We start from the raw sequence: 12,216 nt of genomic DNA on the forward strand, positions 1-12,216 counted from the left end.
AGTCCAGGGCGCCGAGCGGCTGGGCCCGCAGTCGCCGCGCTATCCGAGCAGCGAGCGCCGAGCTCGCGCCATGAGGGAGATCGTGCACATCCAAGCGGGCCAGTGCGGGAACCAGATCGGCACCAAGGTGGGCGCGGGCCGGGCCGGGCTCCCTGCGGGTGGGCGGCCCGCCCCTCCCTAATCCCTCGGGCCGGGGCAGCGCGGGAGGACCGGCGCGGCCGAGGGGGACGTCACCGCGGGACCCGGCCCCGCTCCCCGTCCCCGCGGCCCCGGAGCGCCCGCTGGCAGCTCAGGCGCGCCTGGAATTCTGCGGCCGCTCCCCGCGCGCCGCCCGCCTACCGGGCCGGCCCTAGGGGAGCCGCGGGTGCCAGGGCCCCGGGCTGACCGTCTGTCCTCCGCCCCGCCCTTTGCAAGTTTTGGGAAGTGATCAGCGACGAACATGGCATCGACCCTGCTGGAGGCTACGTGGGTGACTCGACGCTGCAACTGGAGAGGATCAACGTCTACTACAATGAGTCATCGTGTGAGTGGCGCGGCGCGACCCCGCCCTTCCCCCATCCCCGGCCATCCCTCTCTGGGACCCCGGCATCGCCCTGTGGGACCCCGGCCATGCTCCCCCTCCCCAGCCCGCGGGGCCGCCCGGCGCGTGGGTGGCTCACCCTGGAAAAATCCTCCCAGCTGTAGCCGGACGCCGGGCTCCTCCCTCGCTCGGGGCGGGAAATCCGACGTCGGTTGATTTCAAACAGCATCTCGTCCTCCCCGGCGGGTCTGAGCTCTTGAAGCGGACCCACTGCTGCTGTGATATCATCTTAGTGGGTCATGTCCGGCTCTTATTAAAATTTATTTTATCTTTTAAAATTTTATTTCTTAATGAAAGTTTTTGGCTAAAACTTTGAAAAACACTCCCTCAAATGATATTTCTGGCCCTTTGCAGACCTCCAAAAAGACTTTACATCCCCTGCAAGCTGCAACTACAGACAGAGAGCGTCATTATCTGGTGGAGTTTAGTAAAAATTCCAGGTTGTGGTTTATCCAAGTTTGAGAATAGTATCACCCTTGTCCTGGGTAGCTACATCTATATGGTGGTTACATTATACTTTATTTTTGTAACAACGTTTATTATAAAAGTGATACATGCCCTTCACAAGACAACATAAAATTAAGACATTGAAAGAACACCCAGGAAGTGACAGGAGCTGCCCTTCCATACACGTGTCCCCGGCCCCAGAGATAATCACGCTCTGTCTTTGGAGTTACTACTGCTTGTCCACATGAGAGCTGGGAAGAACAGGACACATAAATTACTGGGTTTTAAAAAGGTCTGGAACAGCAGGACAAGGATGGTGAGATTCCTGGATGGAACTGAGAAGAGCGCAATATACATGGCACTTGCTGGTCACCCTCAGGCCTAGCCTGGTGACATTCTTTCTTCAGCTTGGGTGTGTGCGTAGCAGGATGGGTTGTAGAGCAGTTCCCAATGCAGTCCTAGTGACCCCACCCTCATGGGGACAGTTTCTTGCCCAGCTGGTGTGAGCATGTGCTTACAGATGAAACGGCACACGGCCACACTTGTCCATAAATGAGACAGTCTCCCGGGAAACAGCCGTGGACGCACCTGGGACAGGTGCTCAGACTCGCTCGTGGGTTCACGTGCGTGTGAGGGAGGGAGGAGCCAAAGTGTCCCAGCAGCTCTGCCACTCGCTGCAGCAAGTATGATTTCTGTGGAGCTAAAAAGTAGAACTGCCCACGGGTAAGAACTGGAAAATACAGGCGGCAGGAGGTCAGGAGACCTCGTTTCTCATCCTGCCTTTTCCAGGAACTTCCTGTGCCCTGTGCCGCGCTGGCTTCCTCATCCGGACAAGTCCACGGTGGACTGTGTTCTCTGGGGCTCCCCTCCCCCAGGGCTGAGATTCTGTGGCTCTAAGAAAGCCCGCTCTGTACATCTCAGGCGGCTGTGCTGGTGGGACTTGCTCCCGGGAAGTCCATTGCCTTAGGAACCAGAGACTGACCCTTGTGGGTGGGCTCTGTTCTCTTCCAGCTCAGAAGTATGTGCCCAGGGCCGCCCTGGTGGACTTGGAGCCGGGCACCATGGACAGTGTGCGGTCTGGGCCTTTCGGGCAGCTCTTCCGGCCTGACAACTTCATCTTCGGTAGGTTCTGTCTTTCCTGCTTTCTTCTTCCTCTTATTTGTTTATTTATTTATTTATTTGCCGTACGCGGGCCTCTCACTGTTGTGGCCTTTCCCTTGGCGGAGCACAGGCTCCGGACGCGCAGGCTCAGTGGCCATGGCTCACGGGCCCAGCCACTCCACGGCATGTGGGATGTTCCCAGACCGGGGCACGAACCCGTGTCCCCTGCATTGGCAGGCGGACTCTCAACCACTGCGCCACCAGGGAAGCCCCCTCTTTTTTATTTTTTAAACATCCAGCTAATTTGGGTGCAAGATTAAAAACATCACGTGGTGTAGAAAAGCTTAGAATGGAAATCAGCAGTCCCCAGCCCCATCATAGGCAGCTTCTTTAATAAAAGTACCCTCTGGGCTTCCCTGGTGGCGCAGTGGTTGAGAGTCCGCCTGCCAATGCAGGAGACACGGGTTCGTGCCCCGTTCCGGGATGATCCCATATGCCGCGGAGCGGCTGGGCCCATGAGCCATGGCCGCTGAGCCTGCGCGTCCGGAGCCTGTGCTCCGCCAAGGGAGAGGCCACAACAGTGAGAGGCCCGCATACCACACAAAAAAAAAAAAAAAGGAAAGAAAAGTACCCTCTTGGGGAAAAGTAACCTTTGATTCTCTAAATGAAATGCTTACTGGTGATAGTTCTTGATTTTGAAAATTTTTAGACATTAACTTCTTTTTCCCTCTCATAAATGACTATCCTAATATGGTAATAATTTGTCTTTGGTTTTTATGTTGCTCATCTTTTAACTTCAGTGTGTTTATATTTCTTCTTCCATCATCTATAGACAGTTGTTCTGCTTTCTTTCCAAAGGTTGGTGCCATGTGAATTTATTAGTTTTGTTGGATTTGGGCAAATCTTCCTTCCCACTTCCTCCACCCAGAAAATGATGGCAGCGCCTGTTCCCCTGCAAACTCCTAAAGAAATTATATAAAATTAAACGAAGTGGCACTGTTAGTGTGACCAGCCTCTTTCACCTTGGAGCCATGGTTGTGGGAGTCAAGGTTACTTCAAAGTGTACAAGAGGAGGCAGAATCTTGGAAGATTTTATTGGTACATGAATTGATTCCCTTGTGTTAGAATCAGGCAGTGACCTGTTATAAAGGTAGAGCAAGCTACCTTCAGCGAGGTGCATGTTCACGAAGTTTATGAGTCCTCTTGGTATCATCCCCTTCCCCATCACAATGACAACCTACACAGGCAATGGGACAGGCGAAGCTTCTGACAATTTGTTCAAGGGTTTTTGTCACCTTTGATATTTCAAATAGACCAGGACGAAGGTCTCTGGTGCCCCTTTTATTACATCAAAAAATCTAAATTACCAGTATTTTTATAGTCTACAAATGGGGACATTTATTTTCTTTACCTTTTGCTGAACTAGACTTTACATAATTGTTCTCAAGCAAAGATGCTTCAAGATCCTACCATCCAATACGGTAGCCACTAGCTACATGTGGCTATTTAAATTTAATTGAAGTTAAATAAAGTCAGGCTACTTCCTCAGTTGTACTCGACACACCCAGTGCTCAATAGCCAAGTGTGGCTAGTGGCTGCCATATTGGCCAGTGCAAAGATACAACAGTCCCATCACTGCAGAAAGTTGTATCAGACAGCAGTACTCACAGCCTTAATAGAGATATTCTACCAAATTAGGGGAACGAAGATGGTACTGATGTGAAACAGCTTTAATAGAAATTTTTAAAAGTTGACACTATTTTTAACTAAGAAAATAACATGTTTGCCATGGGGCATGGAGAGGACCCAGAATGTCTGAATGCACTGTGGTGTGCTGTTAGGCTCAACAATTGTTTTTAAGTCACTCTCCAGTTAATAAAAGAGGCCGAGTTGCCTGTGAATGGAGATGGTTCACCCCCATTGCCTTCAGAGTTGGTGAATTAAAAAAAACAGCGTCATTCCATTTTCAGATATAGTTTGAAGTCATTTAAAAAAAAAACACTGACTTGAAGTAAGTGTAATTTTAAAAGTGGAAGTTCTCTGCATTTGAGTTTTAAACATGAATATGCTTTAGAAAACCCCAGTTTTTTCTTAACAAACTGCTCGTTGCATAGCAGTCATGCCTATTAGTGGGAGAGAGTTTTGTGGGACAAAGCGAAGCACCAGGAAGGTTGACCTTAGGCCTCTCTGTACGTGTAACTTTCTCTTCCAGATTCAGGGCTGGAGGGGAGTCCGGGAGCACGTAGCCCTAAGCTTTACCCCACACCCCGTGTGAGCTGGAGGTGAACCAGGGGTGGGCTCTGAGGCTCCTGGGATCTGTTGCAGTTTCGTGTTCTACAATCTGAAGCCACTGGTTAATGTCCCAACCTCTATTGCAGAAGATGTTCAACTCCTGACCCCCAAATATTTAACTGGGAACGTCTGTTGCTATGAGACAGTGGCAAAATATTTTCAGAAGCCTCCAGCTTCCTTCTTTTGTCAATGGCCGAGAAAACCTCATGGCTGATCATGCTGTAAACACCGAGGAAGCCAAGTGGATGGTGTAAACTGGAGGGAGGGGAGGGTCAAGGCCAAGGGGCTTCACTGGCTGTGGCTGCCTGTTGCCCGGTGTCCCCACTGCACTCCGGTCATTGGTTTCCACGCTGTTTAGTGAAATCATCCTTAGTCCCTCGGGGCAGCTGAAGGTGCATCTGCTCTTCACCAAGCTCCAGGCGGGAGGCTGGCCCGGCGCGTGCTGGCTTGGTGGGGAGGTGCGAGAGTCGTGGGGGCCTAGGAAGGATGTGATGGTTTTCCAGCCTCATATGAGAAGGCAGCCAGCCAGGTTTCACCATAAAGGGAGTCTGTGTTCCTGAGCGAGAATGCAGTTACCTGCTGGGGGGGAAACGCTCCAAGGGGCCGTGGCAGGACTCAAGGCTGCCCCTCTGGAGTCTGTCCATCTCTGCCCCCCGGCTCGATGGCCTCGCTGATGTCACCAGTCCTCTGCTCATAGATATTTAGCTCTTGACCTTTTCACTATTACAAACTGCTCCCTGGTGAGTCTCTGTCCACATGTCATTCTGCACGTTTTGGGTAGACTCGCTGAGTCAATGGGACCAACCTTGATCCTTGTCGCTGACTTGCCCCCTATGGAGGCCCGTCCTCATGCCCCCAGTGGCTCCAGTGTGTGGGAGAGGGCCTTGCCCCAGACCCCCGTCAGCACAGTGTTACCAAGCTTTTGAGCTCTGTCAGCTTCGTGGAGGGTAACCGAATCTCCTTATTTAGTTTGCGTTTCCCTCGTGAGGAGTATGCCATGGGTTTGTTACTTGCGCTTCCCTCCCTGCGATCTGTGCGTATATCTTTGCCCTTCTTCCTAAAGGCTGTCGTTGTCCTTATGGATTTGTAGGACTTCTTTAGATGCTTCCGAAGGGATTCCCTTGGTATAAGATACGAATCACTAATAGGCAGTACACCTTAAACTTACTGAAGAATCACAGAATTTCGGTGGTTCTTCTTTTACAGACTTGCACTTTACACCACAGGGCTTAGCACTGACGAATGCTGTGCAAGATCCAAAGACATTTGAGCTAAGACTCCTTCCCCATGCGTGAGGCCGCCCCCCGGGATAACTGCAGAATCCGGGGGTGTCCGAGACCAGGCCCTGCCCCCAAGCGCCCAGAGCCTTCCTTCTGCTGTGGTGCTAGGCGGGTCTCCAGGGGCAGCCCCGGCTGTGTCACTGCCACAGCTGTTTCCCCTATCGGTGCACGGGGGTGGTGGTGAATTGTTGCCACCAGTGGGTGTAGACAGAAATCAAGGGAGTGTCTTTGGCATAAGGTGGGAGAGGTCTGCACAGCGTGTGCCAGCAGCGCCTTGGCCCCTCTGCTCCCCTTGTCTTCTGAGTCCACCTGACGCAGCTGAATCCCCTGCCGGCTCCACCTTCGGCAGTGGGACCACCGTGGTCTCTTTTGTTCGATATGTAGGGAAAGTTTGATAAGGGGGCTGATGGATTGATTTTTAAATTTTTTATAATACATGATTCTTTTCAAAACCAAATTTGATATACCCAAACTGAAGAAATACAAGGCCTTAAATAGCCTTCCTCGCTTCCTCAACAGCTGACCATTTGAGCGGCCCTTACACTGCCTAATTACCAGTTAATGAGAAATGGCAGTGCCTTGTCTTTTTAATTTATCTTTAAATCTCTGCATCATTTACTTTGATTTTACTGCTTTTTGTAACTTACCTTACAGTGTGCTCTAGAATTCAGTTCCCAGTGGTTTCTCTAATATTCCTTAAAATGCATATTAACATATTGATTTGAGTTGAAAATTAAAGTCATGTTTTCCTGACAGAAAGTAAGTCCAATCTACAGAATCGCTCTGATAATGAGGGCTGCCTTTGCCAGTTAGGTTACATGGCCAATAGTTTTTACAACCTGAATAAGCTAAATCTGCTAAACCTAAAAATTTTGACAAAAATATATTTAAAACGTTTCGTTAAAAACCATATTTGCAAAGTTGTGTTGGAATTAAGATTTCAAAATTTCCAACCCTGTCTAAGTATACGGGACCACACAAAGAGCCTTTCATTGAAAGCATTAGGTAAGTCTTGGTGCAAAGCCTTTTGGACCAACAGAAGGAAAGTGTGATTGATGCAAGTCAGGTGTTTCCAATTCTGCTTTCCACAAAATTGAGTTTTGGGCTGAAAGATGATTAAAAATACTTTTTTTTTCTTTTTGGCCGTGCCACGTGGCATGTGGGATAGCCAGGGAAGTCCCTAAACATACTTTCTGATGATAGATCACTATTTGATTTTTTTTTGTGTGTGTGTGGTATGCGGGCCTCTCACTGTTGTGGCCTCTCCAGTTGCGGAGCACAGGCTCCGGACACGCAGGCTCAGTGGCCATGGCTCACGGGCCCAGCCGCTCCACGGCATGTGGGATCCTCCCGGACCGGGGCACGAACCCGTGTCCCCTGCATCGGCAGGCGGACTCTCAACCACTGCGCCACCAGGGAAGCACACTGTTTGATTTTTGGCATTTAACTCTGAAGATCAAATAATTCAATGACATTGTTAGAATACAATTGATTCCATTTACATATTTATGTGAACAAGACTTCTCAGTATTTATATATGTAAAAACAAAGAAAAAGGAATAAAATGGATGCCAAATACTTCCCCGGTTGTCCAATGGTTAAGACTCTGCACTTCCACTGCAGGGGGCACAGGTTCAATCCCCGGTCAGGGAAGATCCCACGTGTGGTGTGGTGTGGCCAAAAAAAAAAAAAAGAAAAAAAAAGGATGCCAAACCTTGTCTCATTCTGGCAATATCTGATGTTCACACTTGGATAAATGAACTAATTGAAAAGAATACAGTTATTGACATTTAAACACCTTGTGATCATAGGAATTTTTTTTTAAATCAATTTCAACTTAGGATTTATTCCTGTTTTTTTTTTGTTGTTGTTGTTGTTTTTGGCCACGCCACGCGGCTTGTGGGATCTTAGTTCCCCGACCAGGGATCAAACCCTGGCTACGGCAGTGAATCTGCCAAGCCCTAACCACTGGACCGCCAGGGAATTCCCTGTTCCTGATTTTTACATGGACTCTGTGGGATACATTTAATAGAATGATGTATAACATGTTTGTTTTCAAAAGGGAGTATTTATAGTACCTCGGAAATTAAAATATCATTTGCAACTATTTGAATTTGCAACTATTTGAATTTGTGAAGATGTTAGCTGTCAGCTTAATGTTGGGGTATGTAGTTTTTAAATATTTTCAGGGCTACAGAGCAGTGGTGTCTGAAGAGCACTGCATTACAGGAAATGCGCAGTGTCCAGACAAGCAAAAACGAAAATAAGTTCCTCCCGGTCCTCTTTGCCAGATCTTTTTAAGTGCATCCATTCAAACAAACACAGGCCTGTGTATACAGCTTGGAAAAAATGCTTTGTCTACTGATGGAGCTTCCATTTTATAACGAAGTGAACTGAAAGTTAGGATTTTAAATTGATCAGCCAACCTTTCAGATTAAAAATTTCTTCCATAAAGTAAAGTAGAAATAAGCATGTTGGGGAAAAAGCACCGTTGTTTAAAACAAACAAAAAACCCAAAACAGACTAACGAGAAGGTCTCTTTCTAGTTACTTGAACTCCTTGGAAAAAATACAAAGTTTCACATGTGTTAATCTTACTACGACTGACTGGAAGCAATTTGAGGGCAGGAATGACTTCCTGTGCTGGGTGTTTAATTACAGGTGCAAAATAGTGGGTGCTCAGAAACTTTTGCAACCGTAATTCTGGATGATGAACGAGAAGCCCAATTAACATGAGAAAGTATTACTGTTTCGAAAAGAAAGTATTTGTGCGTAGTACAAAATTCTGAGAGCCCAAAGGAGAGGGGAAAGCAATTTGATTTTTTGGGTTTTTTTTAGCAATTTATTTTTTAATGTATACTTTCTGTTCTCTTTGTCTTTTACCTTGTGGGAGAATTATCTACTTAAAAAGAAGAATGGAATTACCAGGTCAGAACACGCGTACATCTTAAAACTGGCGGATTTTCCTTGTCTGAAGCAGCTGCCTGCCCTCCCACGCTCCTGCAGTGCTGGGGGACCGGGGCCCAACCCTCGCTCTATTATCTAATCGTTTCCTAACACACTTTAAATGTACTAATGGCCCCGCGCAGCTCCCCCTGCCCCATAGCCCTGTCGGAACCGTGTCCCCTCTCTTGCTTGACTCCAGGACAGACCGGCGCCGGGAACAACTGGGCCAAAGGCCACTACACGGAGGGCGCCGAGCTGGTGGACTCGGTCCTGGACGTGGTGCGGAAGGAGTGCGAGCACTGCGACTGCCTGCAGGGCTTCCAGCTGACCCACTCGCTGGGCGGCGGCACCGGTTCTGGGATGGGCACTCTCCTCATCAGCAAGATCCGCGAGGAGTACCCCGACCGCATCATGAACACCTTCAGCGTGATGCCCTCTCCTAAGGTGTCGGACACGGTGGTGGAGCCCTACAACGCCACCCTCTCCGTGCACCAGCTGGTGGAGAACACGGACGAGACCTACTGCATCGACAACGAGGCCCTGTACGACATCTGCTTCCGCACACTGAAACTGACCACGCCCACCTACGGGGACCTCAACCACCTGGTGTCGGCCACTATGAGCGGGGTCACCACCTCCCTGCGCTTCCCTGGCCAGCTCAACGCCGACTTGCGCAAGCTGGCCGTGAACATGGTGCCCTTCCCACGCCTGCACTTCTTCATGCCCGGCTTTGCCCCACTCACCGCCCGTGGCAGCCAGCAGTACCGGGCGCTGACAGTGCCCGAGCTCACCCAGCAGATGTTCGATGCCAAGAATATGATGGCGGCCTGTGACCCCCGCCACGGCCGCTACCTGACCGTGGCCGCCGTGTTCCGGGGCCCCATGTCCATGAAGGAGGTGGATGAGCAGATGCTAGCCATCCAGAACAAGAACAGCAGCTACTTCGTGGAGTGGATCCCCAACAACGTGAAGGTGGCCGTGTGCGACATCCCGCCGCGCGGCCTGAAGATGGCCGCCACCTTCATCGGCAACAGCACGGCCATCCAGGAGCTGTTCAAGCGCATCTCGGAGCAGTTCTCGGCCATGTTCCGGCGCAAGGCCTTCCTGCACTGGTTCACGGGTGAGGGCATGGACGAGATGGAGTTCACTGAGGCCGAGAGCAACATGAACGACCTGGTGTCTGAGTACCAGCAGTACCAGGACGCCACGGCCGACGAGGGCGAGGAAGCTTTTGAGGACGATGAGGAGGAGGTCAACGAATAGAGGCGCGTCCCTGCCTTGGACGCCGTGGCTCAGAGGTCCTTCCTCCAACCCTGGTGAGTCTCCTGGCCGCTGAGGGGAGCCCTGGTCCGAGTGTGTGGGGACGGGCCCCTCGCAGAGGCAGCGAGACTGTCCTGTCCGTCATCCGGGATGAAGGACATCAGAAGAGTGGGGACTGGCATCCCTACCCAAACATCAGACCAGAGAGGACTTGAAAGAACTCATGGGCCATAAATAAAGGGCTAAATAAATAAACCTCACCTTCTCTTAAGTGTTCAACCATGTCTGGGAATTAGGGGGTTAGAAACCGTGTGTTTCATCCTATGATGACACCTGGAGCCGCAAGGTGCCGCCTCGTACTGGACGTGCAGCTCTGAACTCGGGAACAACCTGGTCACAATAAACCCTAAGTGCCCCTCTGTCTCTCCAGCCTCTGCTTCCCCGACAGCACCCGCCCCTTACCGGGGTGCAGCCCTGACAGCTCACTCCACGCAGAGAGGGGCTTCTCTTGCGTTGGAGGCTCTCAGGGAGCCCTGAGATTCTTTAATTGGTGGCTACAGAAAGCAGCGCATCCCCAAATAAAAGCCCTTGTCCCCACTTGTACGTCCCCAGCACTTAAGCCCCCACGAATCTTTCCTGCGTACGGCCCTAGGCTAGTCCACCCAGCCTCCCCTAACAACCTGGCTGAGATTTGGAGGAGCACAGGATATGACCCTCAGGCTTCCAGCCAAAGCTGGGGACACACAAGCTCAACGTGGGTGGGGGGCCAGGTGGCGGCTCTGGGAGCTGCTGTGCTTCCTTCTGGGGCTGCAGGGCCAGCAGGCAGGCCCCGCACAGGGCACAGGATCCCCCGCTCCCCCCAACTCACGGTGTCTGCTCCCTAAGACGCCTTTTAGGCTCAGCCTCCATGGGGCAAGCAGGCTCACTTCCCAGGTTCTGGCTTCTTCCCCCTGGAGGGCACTGTGAGCCCAGCTGCTTCAGCCCAGGGAACACGAGCGTGTCACTCCGGGTGGAAGCATTTTAATGCTAGTGCTGGACCCCCTAACCAGCCTCCCCACCCCTCGTGGGTTCCTGAGGAACTGCTGAGCTGAGCCCCTGCCCCATGGTGGCCCTCTGTAATTGTATCCGCTGCGCCTTGGGCAAAGTGACCCACAAAACACGCAACATGGCTTGAACCGAGGTGAGATCCTGTTTTTGCAAAAATCTAACCATTTTGTGAGACTACGGTGAAAATCTCTCGCCGCCCCCATCTATGCTGGACCCTCACTAGGTCTGACGGGCCTTGGAGGAGAGACGAGTGCCCTGAGCGCCGGCTGGAGGCCAAACCCGAGTCAGGCCCCGACACACTGATGCTCCGCAGGTGTAGAGAGGAGCCGCACTGAGGCCACAGCAGCCACTCCGGGCCCCACTGGCCGCCGGCCATGCAGCACCTCATACAGCAGCGCAGGGGAGATGTGGGTCACCACCCGAGCGCCATCAGGCCTGATTCACGACTGGCACCACCCAGGAGGCTCAGCAGGGGTGGCGCACACTGGCCCCCCTCTCTGCAGGGCTGTCCTCCTCACCTAACAGCCTCACTCAACAAGCGCCCAGAGCATCCCGTGAGGAAGGGAAGGGAGGCTGTGATCGGTACCCCTGCAGCCCCAGCTCCCGGGATGCTGTGATGCTGTTAGTGCTTCTGTGGCCTGGTGAGCTGGAGTATGGAAGAGCGGTCCCAGGATGGGCGGGAGGGCGGGGGCTACCCGGGCCACCTGCCACCCCATCGGTCCAGTGCTCCTCCAGGACGCCAGCCGGTTCTGTGCCTGAAACCTGACAAGTCACGTCCCACAACACATCTGCGTCAAGAACACACAAGCAAGTTGGAGTAACGCTAAAGGAGACAGCTAAAAAGTATTAAAAATGCAGAAATATGTGGTGCCTCCAAGTCCAAATAATGGCACTTGAAGACCTACATCTTCTTTGGGCCACCTTCTGGCGAGTTCTGACCTAGGTCTGTGGCACTGTGGACTCTGGCTTTTCTGGAACCACAACAGCACATCACTCCCTTCTAACAGTAACAGTGACCTCGCGGAAGGCGCAAGGCTTCCTAGCCCAGTGGCGGTGCCCTGCAGTCCAGCCTGCCAGCCCACAGTCCAGTGGTGGTTATACATCCGCTGCAGACCCACACGTGAGACCAAGGCCCGGTCATGGTCAGCCGAGTGAGGATGTGCTGTCACGGGCTCACTGACTCACTTGGGCCAACACACTTCACACCCCGAGTTCATCCTCCAGGATGAACAAATCTAGACTTCCTGAGCATCTTGTGGGAGCT

At 51.6% G+C, this 12,216-nt stretch overlaps 1 protein-coding gene across 1 annotated transcript; it reads left to right on the forward strand.

Annotated features, from left to right (window-relative positions):
* Positions 1–10,176, forward strand: TUBB6 (tubulin beta 6 class V). The gene is made up of 4 exons (XM_060170489.1): positions 1–127; positions 415–523; positions 2,039–2,149; positions 8,845–10,176. The coding sequence occupies exons 1-4, from the start codon at positions 71–73 to the stop codon at positions 9,906–9,908; spliced, it is 1,341 nt and encodes a 446-aa protein (XP_060026472.1). The 5' UTR covers positions 1–70; the 3' UTR covers positions 9,909–10,176.
* Positions 10,177–12,216: the final 2,040 nt, after the last annotated feature.

This window comes from Lagenorhynchus albirostris, chromosome 14 (assembly GCF_949774975.1).
Source record: "Lagenorhynchus albirostris chromosome 14, mLagAlb1.1, whole genome shotgun sequence".
Classification (NCBI taxonomy): domain Eukaryota; kingdom Metazoa; phylum Chordata; class Mammalia; order Artiodactyla; family Delphinidae; genus Lagenorhynchus; species Lagenorhynchus albirostris.

Coding starts and splice junctions, on each gene's coding strand:
- TUBB6 (XM_060170489.1), top strand. CDS start 71: ATGAGGGAGATCGTGCACATCCAAGCGGGCCAGTGCGGGAACCAGATC. Junction 128..414: donor GGAACCAGATCGGCACCAAG/GTGGGCGCGGGC, acceptor GCCCTTTGCAAG/TTTTGGGAAGTGATCAGCGA. Junction 524..2,038: donor CTACTACAATGAGTCATCGT/GTGAGTGGCGCG, acceptor GTTCTCTTCCAG/CTCAGAAGTATGTGCCCAGG.